We start from the raw sequence: 24,505 nt of genomic DNA, 5'->3' as shown, positions 1-24,505 counted from the left end.
TATTCAATATAGTGAGGTCCACGTTATAATGACAGTAGAGAAAGATAAGTGAACAGCGCTGCCAATTCTCTGCCTTGCCACTGCCTTCTATAGAGGATACTAGCATAGAGAAACAATAGCGTAAGTAGATATCCCATGGTGTAGGGAATTTATGTCGCAACTTTTACTGTTATCTCAAGCCGATTACTGTCGATTATTGTCAATTTTTACTGTTTTGTTGGGAGTGTAAGAGTGTATGAACGGCACAATTTGAGAGACTACCAGCGTCACACAGCTGCATGGGAAAAAACTATGTGAACTATCGGCTTGGGTTAACAGTAAAAGTTGCGACATAAACGCCCTATACCATGGGATATCTACTTATGCTATCGTTTCTCTATGATACCGGTTTATCTGATGTAAAATTAACTGTTTATTCTTGTGATCAATTAGATTTTATTCGCCAAGAAAATATTTTATTCAACAATTAAATGGTGAATATTCATAATTGAGATTAAATATTTTGTTGGATATTTTTTCATTGTTAGAAAACGATCTGGGAACAGTGCGGAGGTGGTAGAGGAAACTCAACTTGATACACAACACTATGATTTGATACATTCGCTATCTGCTTTGTCGAATGACAGACAAGGATAGCTACACCAATGTTAATCGAATACTGCCATTATAACATGGACCTCACTATAGAACAAGAATAACCACAACATGATACAGTATCAACACAATATGATATAGTATTATCTCAACTTGATACACAACACTAAGGTTTGATACAATAGCTATCTGCTTTGGCGAATGATAGACAAGGATAGCAACACCAATGTTAATCAAATACTGCCATTATAACGTGGACCTCACTTACAGATTCTAGTTTTCATTCAATCGACGCATGAGGCATTAACTTCTTACTGCATGAGATATGATCATTTTATTGGTGACAATTTGTGGAGATTGTGTATTCAAGCCACATTGTGACACTTCCTTTGTGGCAGCCATTTTGAACCAGTCGGCTTTAGACCAGATTGCTGCACGCCGGTAATTTTATTTATTCATCAGGTTGTACAAGACGAACTGAAAACTTGACGTACCGGTACAGTCATTAACTACTCAGGCTCATTCTAGACCAACTGAAATCTTGATGAAGTGGATGTCACCTGTGGGATTGTAGTCAATGTAATATAAAAATAATTATTTCAAGAATAATTAAAAAAATATAAATAAATCTCAAAGAATTCATTCACCTCATGTTTATTGGAGATGCTGGGAGTAACTATTCTCCTATTCTTCAAAAAAAAACTGCATTCCCGGATTATTTTTCATTAAAATATCTTCTGATCTTCTTCTACTTTTCATAGAAATCACTTCCAACTTTGCTCCAAAATACAACAGACCTGACCGCAAACAAAAATCAAATACCAAAGAAGTTAAAAAAATGAAATACTCGAAATGCAGAAATTCTTTACATGTTGTGAAAAATAATGTAAATAAATAATTGAATGAAAAAGACTAAGAAATTGACAAAAAAAACACTGATTTATTAATAATTACAAAGACCGGTTCTAATTGTCAATAAATCAGTGGTTTTTTGACAATTTCTTAGTATTTTTCATTCAATATGAATAATTACCACAATATCAACTTCTCAACTACACAAAAATTAAATAAATAATTTGAAAATTTTAGTCTAAACTGAGATTCAGGTTATAAAGTCAGAAGCCGGTGGAAAGGGGAAACTGGCAACATTAAGTTCCTATCATTTCCACTGACTTTATAGCTTGAATCTCACTATAGAATATTCTTACACCGGTTGCACAAAAGCATGTTGATTAAATTTTAACCATGATTAGAAAACCACGAGAACCAATCAGGGAAGCCTTCTTATCAGATAAACCTACTCAGATTGGTTCTCGTAGCTTTTTAATCAGGATTAAAAGTTAACAGACTTTTGTGCAACTGGGCAAAGCTATTGAATATTATAGTTTTATAAACTAAACCGGTTGCACAAAAGCATGTTGATTAAATTTTAACCATGATTAGAAAACCACGAGAACCAATCAGAGAAGCCTTCTTATCAGATAAACATACGCCGATTGGTTCTCGTAGGTTTTTAATCGGGATTAAAAGTTAACAGACTTTTGTGCAACTGGGCAAAACTATTGAATATTATAGTTTTAGTTTCATTCTTTAGTTAAGTCATATAGATTAGCTAGAGCCTAATCAGTCTTGAATGAAAAAAGACTAAGAAATTGTCAAAAAACAACTGATTTATTGATAACTAGAAAGACCGGTTTCGGTTATTACACCATTGTCAATCTCTGATAAACTTAGTCTAAATCTAATCAGTCTGCAGAGACTGCCAAGCATATCACACTGGATTGCGACAAGAATTGCAACCAGGTGATGAATGGAAAGTTAGTATAGAGAAAAAAAACTCCTGGTTCTTGTAAAGGACACAGGTATTGGTTTGCCTATCTAACATACTACTTGGGAACACAATAAGCTTCGTTTGACGTGTGGGGTTTTTTGAACCTTTGGATCCTTGAATCCGTCCCTTCAAAACAATAAAACTAAATATACTTTTGACAAAAAAAAAAAAATAGGAGACAAGCCAAAACAAAAGAGGTAGAACTAAAATCGATTCATAATATATATAAAGTTTAATGATAGTTATAAAATCCACAGTTTAATTATAAAAAGGAGTACAATATTTAGAAACAAAAGAAAAGTGGTGTTCGAACTCAGATATATGAAAATCATTCTCGAGAATCGTATGTATATCAAATAATATTTACAGCTTTCAAGATTATGGTTTTTATAAGCCTATGCTAGTAAGGCTAGGCACACACCAGTTAGTCAAGACAAGACAAGACATGATCAGACACGTTTAGTCACAATACTTCACATAGCTGCTTGTGACACAACTCACACTGATTAGTCATTGCAATTAGACATGTCTTCATAAGCAACTATGTGAAGTATTGAGACTATAGTGAGGTCCACGTTATAATGTCAGTGTATGATTGATAATAGTGTTGTTGTCTAAAATGCAACAAAACAGATAGCACTATCTCTCTCTAGCTTTGCAATGTTGTCAGTTTGCCAGAAATATTTTAGGTTTCAGGTTTGTAAATCTGATCTCAGTTATGTAAGCAAAGTTTAGAATCAAATTATGAAAAAATTAGATTTTATTGATGGATTTAATATTAATTTGACATGAAATTTATAATTTAATTGAAGGAATTGATATTAATATCAGATCAAATTTAATGGGATGAATTGAATAACAACTGTGTACACTCAGTGGCAAAATGGAGTCAATTTGCCAACGTTGTTCTCGTATCTTCCTTCACTGCCATTATAACGTGGACCTCACTATAGTTTTGTCTTGACTAACCGGTGTGGGCTCAGCCTAAATTTTATAAAACTGTATTGATGAGAAAAAATTAAGAATTAATCATACGATTATGACAAAACATCTAACGGTGCTGAGTCAAGATTTTGGGTGGGAATGGTTTAAAATTTAGATGCTTTGTCAACGTCCACACACCACAGATATAATATAGTTGTCAACTAGATAGGCCACTAGTTGTTCCTGATTCCGAGTGCCTGCTCCAACTCGGCTCGCTTCTATAGAGAATTAATCATAAGATTATGTCAAAACACAATCTAACGGTGCTGAGTCAAGAATTTGGGTGGGAATGATTCAACTTTTAGATGCTTTGTCAACGTCCACACACCACAGATATATATAGTTGTCAACTAGATAGGCCACTAGTTGTTCCTGATTCCGAGTGCCTGCTCCAACTCGGCTCGCTTCTGTTGCACTTTAGTGTAGAAATAGCGGCAGACCGCCTCCTGGGCCCAAGGTTGGTAGTAATACTCGGAGCGGCGCTCCTCCTCAGGGTTGCCAACCACATCCGTCATTGTCTGCAACACAAAATTGCACTACATTGCCAACACTACTGCACTGAATTACACTAGAATGACATTACAACAACTACGAAATACAGCGTGATTCAAAAGTATACCACAACTTTGAAAATTGATAACTCTGCAAAGAATAAACGGAGAGTAAAGCACTTAGAGAGTAAACGTTTTTTTAGTTGCTTATTCAGTCCCATTGGCACTCATCTGCCCGTGCCTATTTGAATGAAAACTATCATAGCCACCTCTAATACAAGGCCCCGGCCTACAATATTGCAACGTCGCAGTGTAGGCCTAGAATCTAATACATGATTGGTGAGAAAGATTTTTAAAAATACCAGCTGATCTTTTTCACCAAACATGTATTAGATTCTAGGCCTAAACTGCGACGTTGCAATATCGTAGACCGGGGCCTTGTATTAGAGGTGGCTATGAAACTATCCGAGGCAATGGATCAGCTGCTAAGCAGCTCGAGACAGAGCACTTCATCACTGGCCTCCAAGAAGCCCTGACCTCACCTCCTGAGATTTTTTTCAATGGGGTACGTTTTAAATAAATAAATATCTTTATTGTCACAGAATGTTTCCACATTATAGACAACGTCTATGTATAATATAGTGAGAATTTGTGTGTATTTTTGGCTTCAAAATTCATAAAATAACTCAATTAATACAATGTGCAGTGATAAGTAAGTGTAATATCTAACTATAATTTGGTGTTTTAATTTTTCTAAATTTAAAATTTGCATCTCATATTTATTTTTGGACGAAAGTTGACCTTGAACTTCTTACAAAACAAACATAACCTATTTTTTGGACATGTAATCAAAATTTGGGAATGGAATAATTTTGGGCCAAGCCTGTTGTTCCTTCCCAATCATTTATATGATTTGTTATTGTATCCACGTATAAATAAATAAATAAATAAATATGTATAATGTATAATATGTCTATAATGTGTTAAAGATAAGGTGTATCAAACTCCTCTACCAGCTAACATTGAGGAGCTCAAACAAGAAATAACAGCAGCTATACAAACTGTTACGCCCGATATGCTACTGAGGGTGTGCAACGAGTTCGAGTATCGTACTGATATCACTCGAGTGTCTGGAGGGGTCATATTGAACATTTGAGAACTTGTTCTCTAGTGGGGAAAAACGTATTTCAATACACTTCATTTTGATTTATAACCCAAGTTTCTATTATGTTTCCTTGATTAAATACAGATTTTCAAAGTTGTATTCTTTTTGAATCAAGCTGTACACTATGGTGAGATGCAATATACTATTGGATAAATGTAAAGTGCTGGTATGTTATTAAATTAGATAAAAACCGCATATAGTTTGAAGTAAAAGTATATAGAAATCAACGTTATAGAGTGAGCACCTAATTAACATTGTTTTGCTATCCTTGTCTATCATTCGACAAAGCAGATAGGGAATGTACCAAATCATAGTGTTGTGTATCAAGTTGAGATGATACTGTATCATATGTGTTGATAATGTATCATGTTGTGGTTGTTCTTTTTCTGTAGTGAAGTCCACGTTGTAATGTCAGCACCTGATTAACATTGGTGTTGCTATCCTTGTCTGTCATTCGACAAAGCAGATAGCGAATGTATCAAATCCTTTTGATTTATTTTATGAATATTGTGTTGAATTGAATGAAATTATTCATAGATTGATTAATAGTGTTGTGAAGAAGATATGCCATGGTAAAGGACCGTTATGTTGCAAATGTGAGTGTTAACTGAAGCCGATAGTCCTAGTAGTTGTTTTTGGTGAAGCTATGTGACGCTGGTAGTCTCTCATACTGTGCCCTTCTTACACTCTTACACTCCCAACAACACACTAATAATAGACAGTGTATAGGGTGTCTATGTTGCAAATGTGAGTGTTAACTGAAGCCGATAGTCCTAGTAGTTGTTTTTGGTGAAGGTATGTGACGCTGGTAGTCTCTCATACTGTGCCCTTCTTACACTCTTACACTCCCAACAACAAACTAATAATAGACAGTGTATAGGGTGTCTATGTTGCAAATGTGAGTGTTAACTGAAGCCGATAGTCCTAGTAGTGTTTTTGGTGAAGCTATGTGACGCTGGTAGTCTCTCATACTGTGCCCTTCTTACACTCTTACACTCCCAACAACACACTAATAATAGACAGTGTATAGGGTGTTTATGTTGCAAATGTGAGTGTTAACTGAAGCCGATAGTCCTAGTAGTTGTTTTTGGTGAAGCTATGTGACGCTGGTAGTCTCTCATACTGTGCCCTTCTTACACTCTTATGCTCAACTCACACTTAGGCGACTCAGGTGGAGAAGAGACTGGACTCTAGTGGAGAGCATGTGTTTCCAAATGGTGACACTCAGACCAGTCGATTCTAGTCTCCGCGACTGTCACCATTTGAAAACAAATGCTCTCGACTTGAGTCCAGTCTCTTCTCGACCTCAGTCGCCTAAGTGTGAGTTGAGTCTTACACTCCCAACAACACACTTATAATAGACAGTAGTCTGCAGAAATCGGAGAAAAATTTGGAACATAAACGCCTAAACCGTGGGATATCTTCTTATGCTATCTTTTCTATGATTATGGTATCACCACACATGTTACAGTATCAACACAATATGGTACAGTATCAACACACTATGATACAGTATCATCTCAACTTGATACACAACACAATTTTATACAAAACTTTGTATGACTGTGTTGATATACTGACCAATGAGAGCACATCCAGCCTGGAGACATCCTTCAGCTATGCCATGGCATATCACCACACATGATACAGTATCAACACAATATGATACAGTATCAAGACAATATGATACAGTATCAACACAATATGATACAGTATCGTCTCTACTTCATTCACTTCATATCGTACACAACACCATAATTTGATACAAAACTTGCAAACTTTGAATGAATTCTACAAACCATGGCATAATCTTCTTATGCTATCTTATCTCTATGCTACATACTAGTGTAAAACTTATTAAAATTAAATCAATTTCACGAAATAGAGTAGATGACTGACCTTGAGATCCCTGGTCTGCGAAACAATCCACTTGTTGATAAACTGTTGCGGATCCTTGGCGAAGCTCAGAAAGAACTCGCGGTTAGTTTTCAACTGGTTGATGGTCTCAACTGTTTCGTGTATCTTGTTGTCCAGGCCCTGTATCTCCTGCTGGGAAGCAGTTGACAGCAGAAAGTTGTTCATCTGCGCCTTCAACGTGTCGTCAACTTCAACGTCAATGTCGTAGCAGGCTGTCTGCTTTTGCTCTGTGCCTTCCACACTAGAAAACAAACACAAAAGAATGTTTAAGTTGAAAAAAACTAGTGGACGAAACAACTAGTTAAAGGAATAAACTAGTTGAAGTGGAAACCGTTGAATAAACTAGTTGAAACCGTCAAGTTTGGAAAAAAACAGTTGGAAAGAACAGTTGTTAAGTTTTAGGCCGGTTGCAGACGAACCACAATCGCATAAGGGATGTGGGACTAACATACCACAGAACAATTCTATACTAAATTAAACGAGCAACTTCTGTTTATATGTTTGTATTTCACCGGATCTCGAAAACGGCTCTAACGATTCTCACGAAATTCAGAACATAGTAGGTTTATAATATAAAAATACGATTGCACTAGGTCTCATCCCTGAGAAAACTCGCTGAAGGACATTAGAAGGATAATTATTATTCATCCTTGGAAAAACAGCTGATAATAAACAGTTGATTTGGACAGTATAGTATAAATTGGAAATGGGACAGTTTTGGGCATGAGCCTGTTGTGCCTTTCCTCATGTCAAGTATTTGTACACAATGTAAATAAATAACTAAATAAATAATTATTTCGTCGTCTGTTGGTGATGGAAGTGAGTGAGCGAGTTCATGTGTGTGGGACTGTGTCAAAATTATGACTCAGCTGTTGAACTTTTGTAATCATTTAATCAGGTAATTAGTGCCGGTTGCAAAAATGCCGGGTTGTTCTCAATCCTGATTAATTCCAGTAGATCCATCTTTTTGAAATGGTCTTCTCTGATTTGGTTCACGTGAAGTTAATCAGAATTAAAATTGAACCTGCTTTTGTGCAACTGGGTCTTTGTGAGGGAAATTTTTGCATTCGTCTGGGAATTAATCTCAATTTACTGTGTTTAGATAGAACATTTCTATATGAATGCTATTATAATTTCTTCTTTTGTAATAAATTTTCTATACTTTTGCACTCCAGAGCGAAGCTCGGTCCCCGATATTTATCTATATCTGTACAAATACAGATATGACCAGCTGATGCTAAATCAAATCAAATCAACTCAAATTTATTGCCAAATTCATATAAATAATTCACAAAACATGGAAAACAAAACTTGATGACAAGTGCAATGCGCATGTCAAGTCTTTAGGCAGCTTGAAGCTGGCCACTATCAAATGAACATGATTGTATGCTACACAGTCATAGCAACACAATAACGAGACAATATGATACAGTATCATCTAAACTTGATACACAGCACCATAATTTGATACAAAACTTCCGAACTTTGAGTGAATTCTACAAACGATGGGATATCTTCTTGGCTATCTTTCCTCTATGATCTAATAATTTTCTACGATGTTCGTCTATGATTGTACAGTGAAACTGACCTGATAATGTGGTTGATAACGATCGGATCGGGCGGATGGAGGAGAGGGTTGAGCCGCGTCGGAATTTCGGCGAACTTCATGCGTTGACACGCGAAAATCTGCTCCAGATATTTGTCACAGTTCACAAACTCACGCTCGTGTCCGTCCTGCAATCAATCAATTTAAAGTATTATGTCAACCTTCAAAATTCACAATTTTCAAATCACCATTCCTGGGCCGAAAATCAAGTGACAAAGGAGTGTGTGATACAATAGAGAAACAATAGCGTAAGTAGATATCCCATGGTAAAGGACGTTTATGTCGCAACTTTTTCTGTTATATCAAGCCGATTACTGTCGATTATAGTCTATATAATATAATTTTTATGATATAATTTTTCAACTAGCCCAGGTACTTATTATTTACAATTTTTCACAAAATTTTGGACTTTCAAACTGTAATATTATTTCGAAATTTGGTAATTAACAAATCTAATCACATGATCACTAGTTTTCAACAAATAAATACAAGAACAGTTAACGGAAAACAACACATTGACTAGAAAACAGAGAGTTTTTCAACATTAATTGATTTGAAACTTTTTTTATATAAAAATTATAAAAATATATTGATGCTAATTCTTCAGGTTGGTTGAAAATTGACTTAATAGTATGTAGTAATGTTAAATGGCTATAATTTATAATCATGATTTAATCATAGAGAAAAGATAGCACAAGTTGATATGCCAAGGTATAGGACACGTTTATGTCGCAACTTTTACTGTTATCTCAAGCCGATAGTCCACGTAGTTCTTTCCCGTGAAGCCGTGTGACGCTGGTAGTCTCTCATGCTGTGCCGTCATACACTCTTACACTCCCAACAACACAGTAAAATTCGACAATAATCGGCTTGAGATAACAGTAAAAGTTGCAACATAAACGCCCTATACCATGGGATATCTACTTACGCTATTGTTTCTCTATGGTGATACCATAACCTTAACCTTTGGACAACATCAACTTTTTTATCAACATTTTTGGAGAGAAATAGCTCAGGCTCAGCCTAGTTTTTCCTCCAATCTCATAACTATATTATGATTATAGTATAAAATTAAATGAATAAATACATAAATCTCTTTATTTAAGGCCAATAACGTGTAGTTGACACAGTTCACAAACTCATGCCCGTCATGAGCTTCAACCGAACGAATTCGATCGACAAACGGAGAAGTTATGATAGTTCAAATTCATCATACATTATCAGGAAGTCAGGGATGGTTATTGCCAAAAGAAAGAAAGAAATATTTATTGCCAAAATCATTAAACAAACTTTACAAATGTGAAAAATATAAAAATTTTCATATACACTACATTAACAAAAACTTAAAATTAAAATATTTTCCATTTAAAAATCGATTATAATATTATCATTGGCGTTACCAGCAAAACTAAGTAGTTTGAGCGATGGCAACGAGTAATCAGTCGGCTATAATTAGTGGCTTGAGATTCAGTCGAAAATAGAAAAAATAGAATAAAGAAAAAAGTAACATATGGAATGTATGAAAAACTAGAAAAAAAAATAAAATCTCAATCCGAAAAGAAGAAGTACTAAGAGTGAAAAACTAGGAGAGCAGAAAAACTAGAATGAATCTTCTTCTATATATATAAAAGCGAAATGGCACTCACTCACTCACTCACTCACTCACTCACTCACTCACTCACTCGCAGAACTAAAAATCTACCGGACCAAAAACGTTCAAATTTGGTAGGTATGTTCAGTTGGCCCTTTAGAGGCGCACTAAGAAATCTTTTGGCAATATTCTAACTCTAAGGGTGGTTTTTAAGGGTTTAAAGTTCGTCTTTTAGCATGTATATTCTTCTTCTCCCAATCTCTTAATTATAATTGAAATTTCCATATCATATATCATATGTTACTATAGAACTATAATCTAGATAGAGTACCTCTTCGAAACAGTTGTTAACTGGCAACTAAATTAATAATTTTGTCAGGTTGGCATTAAGTTGAGTTGACTTTGTTAGGTTGGCACCAAGTTGAAGATTTCAATGCATTTATCGCGGAAAAATTGATTGGGCACTGCTACTTTAATCCTGGGAATATTATATTACTACCCGTCAGGCTCGCTTCGCTCGCCATATCCGTTTAGCCAGACGTTTAGTCTGGACCCCCGACTGGATTGTCCTAACATATGATAAAAATGCTCAAATGCAGGCGAGCGAAGCGAGCCTGCTCATCTCATTCTTGGACGATCCAGTCGGGGGTCCAGGGGGCGGAGCCCCCTGGCTAGACGGATATGGCGAGCGTAGCGAGCCTGACGGCTAGTTCATAATAATTTAAAAACTCAAAAGAAAAAGAGATGATTCATGTAATTATTAATCTACAATTCACTGTACATATGTAATCCATATGTTTAAGAAGAAGAAGAAGATGGAGAAGAAGAAGAAGAAGAAGAAAAGAAGAAGAAGAAGAAGAGAAGAAGAAGAAGATGATGATGATGATGATGATGAGAACACACCTGCAGTTTATGAGTCTTGATGTACTGCCATAGTGCCGAGATGATGATGGGCCTTGTCTGGGTATGCAGCCCCAGGAGGCGAGCCAGCCGCGGGTCCAACTTGAACTGAAGCGGTTGGTAGTCGAGCAACAGTAGAATTGTGCATCGGACATTCTTGTCGCCGGGACGTTTCACCTGAACAATCAATCAAATTCAATACCTTTATTGCCAATTTAGAATATTCAAGACATATTAAAAACTCTTGAGCCCGGTCCAGACGCTAAAGTTTAGCTTCAGTCTTTTGCTCAAACAAAAGTCGGAGCATGTAAGTCGTTGCGTCTGGACGGTAAAACGGATCGGACGGTCTTCAAGCTTAAGTCGTCAAACTTAAAATGTATCGGCCGGCAATCTTTTTCCATCAAACCGTCCGTCTTTTGCCTATCCACCAAAACCTAAATCGCTTAAAAATGGAGATAGAGAAATTGTGATTTCAGATTCGGATTCAGCGCCCTCAAATAAATAAAATGCCTCGCGAGTACTTGAAAATAAGCAAGTTTTTTTATCGATTGTATATAACGCCATTTAACCCTTTTTCTTTCTTTCTTGATTCTCATGATACTCTCAGAATTTGATGTTGACATGATTTACTATCATGATATATTAAGATGTACTATATTGTTGATAAGAATACTACAGTATCTACAAAATTTCAATCCATTTACAATCACTGTGTCTCGAGTTATGACATGTAAAAATTAGAATTGGAACCGTTTTGGGCGTAAGTTAGCCTGTGGTACTTCTCTGTAAGTTGTATGATTCTGAATGATTGAATAAATAAACATATCAATAACTGAACTTGTGAGCACAAAAATAGGAAAACGGACGACATAAGACGGATGCGTGTGGACGCAATTTTACATCAGTCTTTTGCTTGAACCAAACGATCCGTCTATTGCTTGAGCATAAGACTGATGTTAAACTTGAGCGTCTGTACCTGACGTCGTTACTGTTAACTCAAGTCGATTTTTAATGTTTTGTTGGGGTGAGAGTGTATGAACGGCACAATATGAGAGACTACCAGCGTCATAAAGCTTCACAGGAAAGAACTACGTGGACTATCGGCTTGAGATAACAGTAAAAGTTGCGACATAAACGCCCTATACCATGGGATATCTACTTTTGCTATTGTTTCTCTAAGGCAAAATCCTCTAACCTTAAGCCATCCAGCAATAGTTCTTTTAAAAATGTTGAGCGGCAATCTAACGGATAACGGCAGCTTGTTATACGGTTTACATTGTAGATAACTGTGGCTTTTCAATGTTTTGCTCAGTCTAACACTCGGTGTTACCATAGAGAAACAATAGCATAAGTAGATATCCCATGGTATAGGGCGTTTATGTCGCAACTTTTACAGTTATCTCAAGCCCATCGTCCACATAGTTCCCGTGAAGCTGTGTGACGCTGTTAGTCTCTCATATTGTGCCGTTCGTACACTCTCACCCCAACAAAACAGTAGAAAACGACAATAATCGACTGTAATTGGATTGAGTTAACAGTTAAAGTTGCGACATAAACGCCCTATACCATGGGATATCTACTTACGCTATTTTTCTCTATGGTGTTACCGAGCCTGTCACCTTTTGAAAAATTAGCAGACATAACACTCACCTGAAATCCGTCAGTCTCCTGTGTGGAGGGAGTGCGATGCCACTCGACCAGATGGTTGTCTGGTCCATAAAGGTCCTTGTCTAGCTCGATCACCAACGACTTGAAAAACGACGAAAATTTGCGCTTCACCTTATTTGGATCGTTTTTGGCGTCCTCCAGTAACCGACCCTGTAACAAACATTTTCAAGTCTTATTGGAGTGTTCATACCATAGAGAAAATAATATAGGATAAGAAGATATCCTATGGTTTGTAGAATTCATTCAAAGTTTGGACGTTTTGTATCAAATTATAGTGTTGTGTGTCAAGTTTAGATGATACTGTATCATATTGAGTTGATACTGTATCAAGTTGAGATGAATTTGTAAATTATGATTTATGAAAATGCGGAGTGGCCGTAGTCGAGTGGATTAGATGCTGGCTTTGTAATCCAAAAGCCCGGGTTCGAATCCCAGCCCGGGCAAGATATTTTTTCTCGGACCACTCATTGTTTCGGATGAACACGTTAACCGTCGGTCCCAGCTGCCTAAAAAGCAGTCGTTAGGTGATGTGAGAGGCCCTGAAATTGATCAGTTGCGACCTGAAAACTCTGACACCAGACCTGAGCCAGCCAGGTCACACGATATTTTAAAATTTTACGCATTTTAAAATTCTGGGAATATTGACTCTACCTTCAATATTTGTTCAACAGAGCCTTATTTATGTTAAGGAGAATTTGGAGAAGTTTGTGGAGCAGGGGGTAGTTCATAGCCATAACACTAGAAATAGGGGTAATTTGACTACTTATCGGTATACCTATTCTAGTACACAAAAAACATTTTTATTTTTATCAATAAAATTGTTTAATTCACTTCCTGAAGATCTTAGAAATATGGAGAATGGAACTTTTAAAATTCATATGAAACGTTTCTTAGCAGCTAACCCTTTAAACTAGATTGAAGATTTTTATACATTAGCTAGGAATATTCGGTTATAAGTTGAAAATCAGGTGACATATTATCATAGGGTACTGATAGTGTAACTTACTGATGTAATATATTTTTATTTTGTATCATGTTGTATATTTGACACTTGTATTGTATCTGATGACCTCAGATATTACTGCAATAAAGATTCAATTCTATTCTATTTTTTTATGATAATGGTAAACACCCGCTGAAATAGAAAACAATGTAAACAAACTCTACAGAAGTTTTCTATCCGATGCTGACGTCACGATGGGGCGATATGGCAGTAGATGTTGGCATCATCGACTTTCAGTATGAATATACAATGGGCCGTGTCTATTCTATAACTGGTCTAAGGTTTTGCTTAAGCAGCCATGATGGATATCAGTGAAGACGAATTATTATTATTAAATCCGCCAGCTATAAGTAATTTATTTAACAGGTTTGTGCAGTTGTAGAAAAAATGTTGTATGTAATTCGCGCGTAATGCTTTTTTATCGATCTTGCAAAATTATCACGCTCAGCTTCGCGTCGCGTGGCGTGATAACTGTTTTGCGCGAGCGATAAAGTCGCGCATTACGCTCTTAATACATAAATAGCTATTATGAAACTATTGTCAAATATCATTTCTTGCCTAATAAAATATAGGTTGGTTATTTTAAACGAGAATGAACAGTTAATATTACATCAATAAACCTGTATCAGCAACCGGCATTGACAAGACAGAGGATCGGCAACGTTGTTCTCCAATCTTTCTTCACTGCCATTATAACGTGGACCTCACTATAGGAAGCTACTGAAAACAAACAAACTTTGACTTGAAACAACCGTTATTTTGAAACAATTTGAATTCTGCTTCAGTTGTACCAACCTCAACTCTGAGCTCCCAGGAGGCAACACTGCCCTCTTCTTGAGGAGCCCCACCACCATCTCCCCCTACTCCTCCCCCTGCCTCCTTGGCGGGGTAGAATGTGTTCGATATGAAGATGCGCAGTTTCCGTTTCTGCTTCATCGGTCGTTTCAGAGCTTCCTGCAAGCAAACACAAAACGTAACAATCATGATTATTGATAACATAACAATCGTAATATTGATTTGCAACTTGTGACTTCTGTTCGTAGTCGATTCAAAGACTTCCAAGTTGTGAAGGGAACTTCACTAACACAGCTTGCATTTATTTTCTTTCCTTTCAAGAGCGGATTTTACCTACCTAGAACTTACCTAAATCCCGAGCTCGGAAACCGGCCCTACATCTTGTATTATGAAGATGACTCACCTGGTTCTCCTCATACACCCGTCTATTTTTGAAAACAAAGATTGCTAAATCGAATAAATAAATAGCATGAGCAGTCAGCAATCTCTTTTCTTTAAAATGGGGTCTGCAAAACCTTCTTCGCCTTCGCCACACTTGTTCAGGTGTGGTAGTACTGTAAGAGATATTGTTGACTGAATAAAACTCCTTTACTTGAAAATACATGAGATTGTGATGTTGTAATGTTTATTGACCGAGCGAAGTGAGGTCTAAGATTCAAGTCGACGGTTTTTGCATTTCTCTTTATGCTTAATAATGCTTATATGTTGCGCATTTACGGCGAAAAGCAGCAATAGATTTTCATGAAATTTGACAGGTATGTTCCTTTTTAAATTGCGCGTCGAAGTATATACAAGGTTTTTGGAAATTTTGCATTTCAAGGATAATATAAAAGGAAAATGGGCCTCCTTCATACGCCAATATTAGAGTAAAAATCAGACTATAGAATAATTATTCATCATAAATCAGATGTCTTGTGGACTATAATACTACCCGTTCAAAAACATCGATCATCTTGGAAATGTATCTTTCCATCAACGTTGTAGACAGTTGCAGCCAGACCTGATAACAGCGCTCACACTCACATTCCGGGACGACACGTCACGGTACGATAGCACTGAAAGCTCTTTGTTTATTTGGGATTTTTTTGGACATTTTAAATTGATAGATTATTTATTAATTTTTGAGAAAAAATAACAACAGGTCAATGCAACTTACTTGAGCGCGAGGTCTACTGTTCACAGAACTACTAGTATTATAAGATGGTCGTAGATAAAATGAAACACTCACCTGTATGTCGAGCCGTTTGCGCATGATGGTGGAGTCGAGTTTCCGCTCGAAAGCCAACAGATCCATGTAGGCCTGCGACTCGGGCACCAGGTTGCGCACCTTTTGCGGCAGGATTTTGTCGGCCAACTTCTTCTTCTTCTTGCTGCTGCCACCCTGACAGTTGGCAGCACTGTTGTTGACTCCGCCCACTCCTCCGCCGCCTGTGCCGCAGTTGGCACCACTGCAAAGCGCCAAATTCAAACAAATCAGACACAAACAATCAATCAATCAACAAAATAAATGGATTAGAATTAGACAAAAGTGATAATCGAAGTGAATAGATGATTTGTTGGGAGATAATTTTATCCTATACTATTAAACGAGCAACTTCTGTTTATATGTTCAGATGTTTGTATGTTTAGATGTTTATAAGTTTGTATTTCAGCAGATCTCCAAAACGGCTCCAACGATTCTCACGAAATTCAGAACATAGTAGGTTTATAGTATAAAGATTCGATTGCACTAGGTTTCATCCCTGGGAAAACTCGCTGAAGGTCATTAAAAGAATATAATCATTATTCATCCTTGGAAAAACAGCTGATAATAATTATTTCGTCGTGTGTTGGTGATGGAAGTGAGTGAGCGAGTTCATGTGTGTGGGAGTGTGTCGAAATTATGACTCAGCTGTAGAACTTTTGTAGCCATTTTAGTGCCGGTTACAAAAAACCGGGTTATTTTCAATCCTGATTAATTCCAGTAGATCCATGTTTTTGAAATGGTCTTCTCTGATTTGGTTCACGTTGATCAGGATTAAAATTGAACCAGCTTTTGTGCAACTGGGCCTTTGTGAGGGAACTTTTTGCATTCCTCTAGGAATTGATCTCAATTTACTGTTATTAGATAGAACATTTCTGTATGAATGTTATTATAATTTCTTCTTTCGTAATAACTTTTTTATGCTTTTGTACTCCAGAGCGAAGCTCGGTTCCCTATATTAAAACTTGAAGTGATAATGGGCTAAAAATAATTAATGTAGCTAACTGAGGCCTACAAGAGAACGGAATTTAATGAGTTGAGTAATTGAGACGTGATGATGCGTCATTCGTGAATTTCCTATCCCCTACGTGTATAAGCCAATTCTTTCCTTTATTGTAAATTATAAGTTGCATTGACTATAATAAAACAGGAATGACAGTATTCATAAAAAGTTCGCTTTGTACTTGTATTTCTCTCTATTGCGCATCTTATAATTAGTTTAATTAATACTGCGTTAATCACACTAAGGCTCGGTTGCAGAAAAGTCGGTTAAATTTTAATCGTGACTAATTGATTTGATTAGATCAAATTTTCTTCCTGGAGACTCTTCAAAGAGTATAGGAAATCGTCAAGTACTATTTGTCAAAAAATAAAGGAATACATATAAACATATATTATATACATCACATTCCACAATGTACATTGCAATTTAATCCTCCCAAACGCCTCATTCTCCATCCATAAATTCTTGAATACTGTAGTAAACCCCGTTTGCTAAATATTTCCTCAATAGCTTTTTGAAAATATCCTTATTCACATTTTCTCTCAAAGCTGACGGCAGTTTACTCATAAATTCATACCCATATAAGAAGGCTTATTTTCATACTGAGCTGTCCTGTGGTATTGTGCAGAAAATTTACTCTTATTTCTAGTGTCATAATTATGTATGTCACAGTTTCTTATACATTTTTTATCTCTTATATACATGATCACTTCGAAAATGTACAATGCAGGCACAGTTAGTAGTCCTAGATCTTTAAAATAATCTCTGCAGGACTCTAATGGCTTAAGACCTTTTATCGCTCTCACAGCTCTCTTTTGCATTCTAAAGATTCTATCTAAATTTTTGAGACTGAAGCCCCCCCCCCCCAAACCAATATTACATACCGAATGAGGGCATGATATACTGTACATGTTAAGATAGTGTTCCCAGTACTTAATCCTGAAATCTGCCTGAATGCATACACTTCAGATGATATTTTACAGCACAAATGATCAATATAGTTATCCCAAGAAGTTCTGGTCCAGCAAGACACCTAGAAATTTCACAGACAGAGGTTGTTCAACATTCACTCCATTTATTTGAACGTTTATCTCTTCAAGATCTCTCTATAATTATTTCTATGTTTGAACTGCAAGAACTGCGTTTTAGTTTCGTTCACTTTGAGGTTATGTTGACTTAGGAATTGGGCTATGGCATGTACTTTGACAAAAGTATCTAATTCCAATTTTTCTGCATCCTTTGCACTGCAAAGGTAGGATGTGTCGTCAGCATACATCAAAACCTTACCACTTGTTATTATTTGTGGTAAATCGTTAACATATAAAATGAATAAAATGAATATAAAAATACATATAAAATGAATTTCACAAGAGCCAATCAGAATAATTTTGATGATAAACTAATTGTATGAATGAATGAAGATTTAAGAAGCCTTCATTTTGAAAAACCTTTGCACTAAGTGTAATTCGCTTTCTTGAATAAATTACAAATTTCTCAAAAAAGCGTCTCACCCCTTATTTTGCTGCGGTGACCCCCGACTATCATTGGGTCGTTTTCCGCCTCCTTGTTGCCCCATGCCACCGCCTCTGGCCCCCATCGGACCGCCCCCGCTGCCACCATAGGGGCCACCGGCCCCACCGCCCTGACCCCTGCCGCCGGGGGGACCCCCAGCCCCTTGTGGCCCTCCTGCCCCGCTGCCGCCCGAGAAGCCCCCGGGGCGTTGTTGTAACTGTAACAGAGAGAGATGCGAATATTTAGAGTGGGATTGACTCTGGTGGAAGCAAGAGAGAGAATTACTGGGAAGAGAATCAAGGTAGAATTGAGAGAGAGAATTAGGAGACGAGGATATTAAGAGAGAGGAAGATACAGAGAGAGAGAGAGAGAGAGAGAGAGAGAGAGAGAGAGAGAGAGAGAGAGAAAGAAAAACGGATGAATTTTCCGAGGCCTCTCACAGAGGTAGGGTCTGTGGGTCAGACTAAGGGTTAAAATCTAAAACAAAAACCTTCCTAACCTACACTTTCATCTTAAAACATTAATATAACCATCATTTTTGGTTATAAAGAACATTTATAATATGATTGCATATTTTGATGTACTAGATGGAATAATGTACCTAGATGGATATTTTGATGTTGAATGGAGAGAAAATTAAATTGGATTGAACTATGTCTACGCCAGATACGGAACTGTTCCCCAAAAGAAGATAAAATAAACGATTCAAGTAAGAAATAATAAGTAAAGAATGTAAACAAAAATATATTTTGGAACGAATATGTTAGAGAAGAGAGAGAGACCGGTAAATTGAGTGACAAGGTATTCATGTAAGGAGTAAGGTTACATTTGGTTGGAAATCGAACTTAAGTAGATGAATTTTTTCAAGACATATATCGACTTTTAAGAGGCCTCAAAGTCATAATCGAAGAGCTACACATTGAAAATCATGTACATGTTAATTTTAATGATACTCTAATCAAAAAACATTCAAATAAGACCTCATTCAACTAAATTCACCTACAAGAGCCTACTGCTTTGTTGATAACCGGGTTGACTAACCCAACTTTATCAATAGATTTTAGCAATACTCACTGGAAAATTGGGCCCAGCATATTGTCTCAAGGGTGGAACCGCTTGTCCGGGTCCTTGATATCTTTGTGGCGAAGGCGCCGAATTTGGAGTTCCAGCATTAGCTGGAAATCTTTGTGCCATCTTATGATAAAGACATGAAAACAAGCTTCGTTTTTGTAATGGCGGACGCTGGCTTGATTAGTTCACTGCCATCTAGACTCTTACACAAGATGGCCGCCTTGACTGCCGATTCTTGTAGCTGTGAATTCTAAAAAACAAAAAATTGAGAATTATTGATACCAATCATTTTAAACAATCAGAAATAATTAAGAAACAATAATTAATATTCCCTAATGATGTTCATGAACTATCATGAACAATTATTATTGATTTTGAATTTATACCATTCTTATTTTTACTGCTATGTTGGCAGTACTGTAAGCTGCGACAAAACGAAGCAGCAAACATTTATTTGAGGTTAGGAAAGCTCAATCTAAAACTCCCGTTTACGCTGTGACAGTGATTGTTATTATTCATTATAAATTGTCTTTTATTTTTAATTTCAACCAGTTATTTACTATAATTTTGTAGTAAATATGGATGATTTCAAGTACAGCAGTCCTCTACGCTGTATGAAGAGCAGTACACCCAGTACAACTACCACAAATCCAAAGACTGGATTTTCGAATCCAAACTTTGTAAATATGAAAACAAACCAGGCAAGATCATCTCCAACCCCGGATTTTATACCGTTGAGTAGCAGCAGTAGTCCACAGAACAATTTTCCAAAAAGATTTCCGAACAGCAATTCAAATTATCGTGGATTTTCAAGTCCAAATTTCACGTCGAGTCCCAATCGAAGTCCCTACAATAGACCTGCCTTCAACAGAGGTCGCCATTCGGATTTTGGAGGTGGAAATAGGGTACGTTTTTAAATTATTATTTATTCAATCTGTTGACAATTATTACAAATTACTACATCATACAATAATAAATTATTCAAGCCGTCAATGGGCCTCACGACTTTCATTATACTTTATAATGTAGATTACATAAACTGATTGAAAAGTTACCAATGTTTCAGATTATTGGATATATCAACACGAAAGTTTATTGTTTTAAAATGTAAGCAACCTAGGTGTCAAATATAGTTGAATGGTTCACATGTTTAAAATTTGCATTATAAAGTCAGTAGAAATAGAAGGGCTAAAGAGAGTAGACTACCGCCTCCCACAGTAGATAACTGTGATTCAAGTTATTCCGGTATAGCTTATGTTATACGGTACCGTACTAGCAGGTAACCCGTTACCTTGGTATAATTGAAAACTTGACCCACTGAAATCTTCAACAATCAAAAATAGGCCTATAACCATCCTCGGTGAATTGAGAATCTATTTATGCAAAATTTCAAGTTGATTAGTTGAAACGTGATGATGTGTCATTCGTGAATTTCCAATCCCGTACATGTATAAGCCAATAATTCTTTCCTTTATTATATTATAGATTAATTGTTGATAATTTTTGTTAATTCAATCTCAAATGTATTGCATTTGTCAAGAAGATATAGATCTATTCAAGATTTTTTAATGAATATTTATCATTGAAACTGATATTTCAGTAGGCCCAGTTCAGTATTTTTCTAGCTAACAAACAATTTGGCTAGAAAATACTACTGATTTTAAAAAAATGCTCAATAAAATAGTTATAATAATAAATTCATAAAATTCACACAAACTATCGAGATGGCATGTCAAAGAGACAGATAAAACAAGTGATCTCCTCTTCACTCAAGGAATAAAGTGGAAGTTTGAAGAGTTTATCTCGAAGCTCATTTTTAAATTGTATATCTTCCAATTCATGGAGACACAATGGGAGCCTGTTGGATATTTTCAGGGTGCAAATTGGGAAACTGGTATGCGATCTGGCTTATCGCAATTGTTATTTGATTCATCATGGCCAATCGAATTGTTTATGATTGAAACTGTTTTTTCATTAGTTCAGTATATTTCTAGCCAACAAACGATTTGACGTTCCTGCATATCATGAGCTTAAGGCTGTGCAAAGGCTAAAAATAAACTTTCTACTCGTGATATTTTTCTAAGTTTTTCGATTTGTATATCATCAAGCTATCAAAATAAAAAAGTTTTCTCAGGAAAACATTTTTTTCCGAGCTTTACTTTTTGAGATATGAGCGACTGAAGTTTGAATTTTTGGGACAGAACATGTCAAATTCGGTTCGAGATAAATCCATGAGATTTAGATGATGGATTCTTCATGGTATTGTTGATCTAGTAAAACAAAAAGTTTCTGTAAATATCAATTTTTGGAAAATTTATTCAATTTACAAAAAATAACTCAACTAAAAGTTATTTTTAGTAAATTGAATAACTATCTTAAAATTGATATTTTCAGAAAATTTTTGTTTTACTAGATCAACAATACCATGAAGAATCTATCCTCTAAATCTCATGGATTTATATCTTACCGAATTTGAAATGTTCTGTCCCAAAAATTTAAACTTTAGGAGCTCATATCTCAAAAAGTAATGATCAGAAAAAATGTTTTCCTGAGAAAACTTTTTCATTTTTATTGCTTGATGATATACAAATCAAAAAACTTTGAAAAATATCACCAGTGGAAAGTTTATTTTCAGCCTTTGCACAGCCTTAAATCTGGACAGTATTGCACACAATAAGGTGGCTAATGTACGATGGCAATATGTAACTATGATAATGTAACATACACTTATAGTGTGCGCTATTGAAAAATATCACGAGTAAAAAGTTTATTTTTAGTCTTTGCTTAGCCTTAATATTTGCTGTTTTCACTCCCAAAAGTATCCCCGAAATTTGTCAATATTTTCCTTCAAAATCGTCTTAATTTGTGTCGTTTTTTTTTTTTGTTCACAGGGAAACTTCAGAAACAACTACCGTCCTAGGATGGATCATCATCACTCCAGAAACGATGTGGATATTTCGCAGTACTTTCACAAGTCAATGCTGGACGACCCGTGGGCGGAGTTTGGAGACGCAGCAGCCAATAGGAGAGCAGCTGGCGCCGAAGCTGGCACGCCATTGGCTGTCGATGGGCGGCAAGTTTGAATTTGCCGCGAAATTTGAAAAACGAAGTTTTGGACTTCCAGATACAAACCGGAAATTAAATACAATTCTAGAATATTAAAATAATATTCTTTGAAGAGAACTTAAATGTTGAAAGTTGGAAACGAACCTCCTCTAGTGCAATTACTGAAAATGTACAAAATATATTGGATAAATCCTTGTTATGTAAATATTAAGTGCCGGTTGTACGAAAGCTGGTTAAATTTTAATCGTTATTAATTCCATAAGAAACAATTAGAGTAGTTGTCTTATCAAAAAGGCCTTCTCTGATTGGTTCTCGTGGAATTAATCACGGTTGAAATTTAACCGGCTTTTGTGCAACCGGGCGTAAGATTATCAACGTTTTTAAATAGAAGTACCTAAATTTACTTTTCAATGTGTCCTTTGTAAATAGTTTTCTATCTGACATGATCGTAATTTGTTTTTATAAAATATTTTATAATTAAATAGATTTTCTAAGTTAGTTTTGGTTTTTATTTGTGTGTATTAGAGAATTTCACTTCCCAGCTCCTGGTTGGTTGAACGTATAGTGTGTACTGAAATTATTTGTATACAAAAATTATTTGTGTACAAAAAGTTGTTCCCGGGCTGACAAATAATTCTTGTATAGTAGCGCTTATCGAATTTCCATTTAGCTGTTTACCCTGTTGTCAATATTTGCAGTAGCAGAAGTCTTCGGGGTGATTTACAGCATTTAATTGGGATTTTCGTTTTATAATAATTAATTCATTAGCATTTGAATAATTGCAATATCTCAGTAATTTCCATCTGTGTACTGAAATTCACTTCAAATTGTTTGGATGGACAGCATATTCATATTATCCATACTATAATAAAGGAAATAACTGGCTTATACTCGTAGGGGATAGGAAATTCACGAATGACGCATCATCACGTCTCAACTACTCAACTCATTAACTTGAAATTCTGCATATAGATTCTTAATTTACTGAGGATGGTTATAGGTCTATTTAAAATTCTTCAAGTTTTTTATTAGACCATTGTGAAGCACGGGTTACCCACTAGTTCATAATAAATGCTCACCGTTTCAAGAGAATTTCACTATAGGTTTATTGATTGATTGATTCTTTATTGATTAATTGATTGATTCTTCATTTATTTATTGATTGGTTGATTCTTTATTGATTCATACAATTAGTACATCATCAAAATGATAGGACAGGCAGAGGAAAAATATAAGGTAAGCTTGTGCTATTCCTCTCCCAAATTTAGATAAGGTTACACATAGTCCCAAATAGGTTGAGTCTTGTAGTTGTTCACTTCACAAAATTTTTAGTCCTTAATTATTTTCACAACGTAGATTTTTAAATTTAGATGCTTCAAAACCAAACATAGAAGAAATATTTGTATAGTTATTTCAAAATTCATAGATAACAGTATTATTGTTCACTTATGTAACAAAAATAAACTGAACCGCTCAATTTGCTTCGAAAGGAACTCAAGTTGTATATATATCAACACACCTACTACGAACGTGTTTGCAATCTGAACAAATACAGATATAATTAGTGAACATTCTATTGGAACTGTGAACATCCTTATGAATGTTTCCTATTCAACCAATGCCTTCACAATATAGAAGTGCATCTTCCTATGTTGAAAAGTGAAATTGGAAAATAAACAGAGATAAAACAAAAGGATGGAACAGTTTTGGAGGAACAAGCAAAACTCTGTTAATTTAGCTGTATTGACTTTTCTGATAAAGAAAGATGTTTGCGTTTGGTTTAGAAGTTTTGTATTCCAAAAGAATAAAGTCTGAATCAAGGTGAGTTATTTGAAAGAAATCTTAAAGAAAATATATTTTTAGTGATGTTTTTAAGGACTTAGTCCACTACAGTGAGGTCCACGTTATAATGGCAGTATTTGATTAACATTGGTGTTGCTATCCTTGTCTATCATTCCACAAAGCAAATAGCGAATGTATCAAATCACAGAGCTGTGTTTCAAGTTGTGATGATACTGTATCATGATGTGTTGATACTGTATCATGTTGTGGTTGTTCTTGTTCT

General features: G+C 35.8%; 2 protein-coding genes across 3 annotated transcripts; one reads left to right on the top strand and one right to left on the bottom strand.

Moving 5' to 3' along the window:
• Positions 1 to 2,633: 2,633 nt before the first annotated feature.
• LOC111059738 (brahma-associated protein of 60 kDa) lies at positions 2,634 to 19,560 on the bottom strand. 2 transcript variants are annotated; one of them, XM_039441063.1, is made up of 10 exons: positions 19,378 to 19,560; positions 18,303 to 18,520; positions 15,774 to 15,993; positions 14,546 to 14,704; positions 12,730 to 12,897; positions 11,083 to 11,256; positions 8,571 to 8,716; positions 6,965 to 7,223; positions 3,796 to 3,927; positions 2,634 to 3,606 (listed from the first exon to the last, which is right to left on the bottom strand). In XM_039441063.1, the coding sequence occupies exons 1-10, from the start codon at positions 19,495 to 19,497 to the stop codon at positions 3,583 to 3,585; spliced, it is 1,620 nt and encodes a 539-aa protein (XP_039296997.1). In that variant the 5' UTR covers positions 19,498 to 19,560; the 3' UTR covers positions 2,634 to 3,582. The 2 variants fall into 2 exon arrangements, with proteins under 2 accessions (XP_039296997.1, XP_039296996.1); XM_039441062.1 differs by having other exon boundaries at positions 2,634 to 3,927.
• A 227-nt stretch (positions 19,561 to 19,787) lies between these two features.
• LOC111059737 lies at positions 19,788 to 22,938 on the top strand. The gene is made up of 2 exons (XM_022347363.2): positions 19,788 to 20,279; positions 22,266 to 22,938. Exons 1-2 carry the CDS (start codon positions 19,953 to 19,955, stop codon positions 22,455 to 22,457), a joined length of 519 nt encoding a protein of 172 aa, XP_022203055.2. The 5' UTR covers positions 19,788 to 19,952; the 3' UTR covers positions 22,458 to 22,938.
• Positions 22,939 to 24,505: the final 1,567 nt, after the last annotated feature.

Source organism: Nilaparvata lugens, chromosome 14 (genome assembly GCF_014356525.2).
Source record: "Nilaparvata lugens isolate BPH chromosome 14, ASM1435652v1, whole genome shotgun sequence".
NCBI lineage: Eukaryota > Metazoa > Arthropoda > Insecta > Hemiptera > Delphacidae > Nilaparvata > Nilaparvata lugens.
The sequence above is the reverse complement of the archived record's forward strand: the minus strand, read 5'-3'. Positions and strand labels throughout refer to the sequence as shown.

Coding starts and splice junctions, on each gene's coding strand:
- LOC111059738 (XM_039441062.1), bottom strand. CDS start 19,497: ATGGCACAAAGATTTCCAGCTAATGCTGGAACTCCAAATTCGGCGCCT. Junction 18,521..19,377: donor ATGCTGGGCCCAATTTTCCA/GTGAGTATTGCT, acceptor TCTCTGTTACAG/TTACAACAACGCCCCGGGGG. Junction 3,928..6,964: donor CGCAGACCAGGGATCTCAAG/GTCAGTCATCTA, acceptor TTTGTGTTGCAG/ACAATGACGGATGTGGTTGG.
- LOC111059737 (XM_022347363.2), top strand. CDS start 19,953: ATGGATGATTTCAAGTACAGCAGTCCTCTACGCTGTATGAAGAGCAGT. Junction 20,280..22,265: donor ATTTTGGAGGTGGAAATAGG/GTACGTTTTTAA, acceptor TTTTGTTCACAG/GGAAACTTCAGAAACAACTA.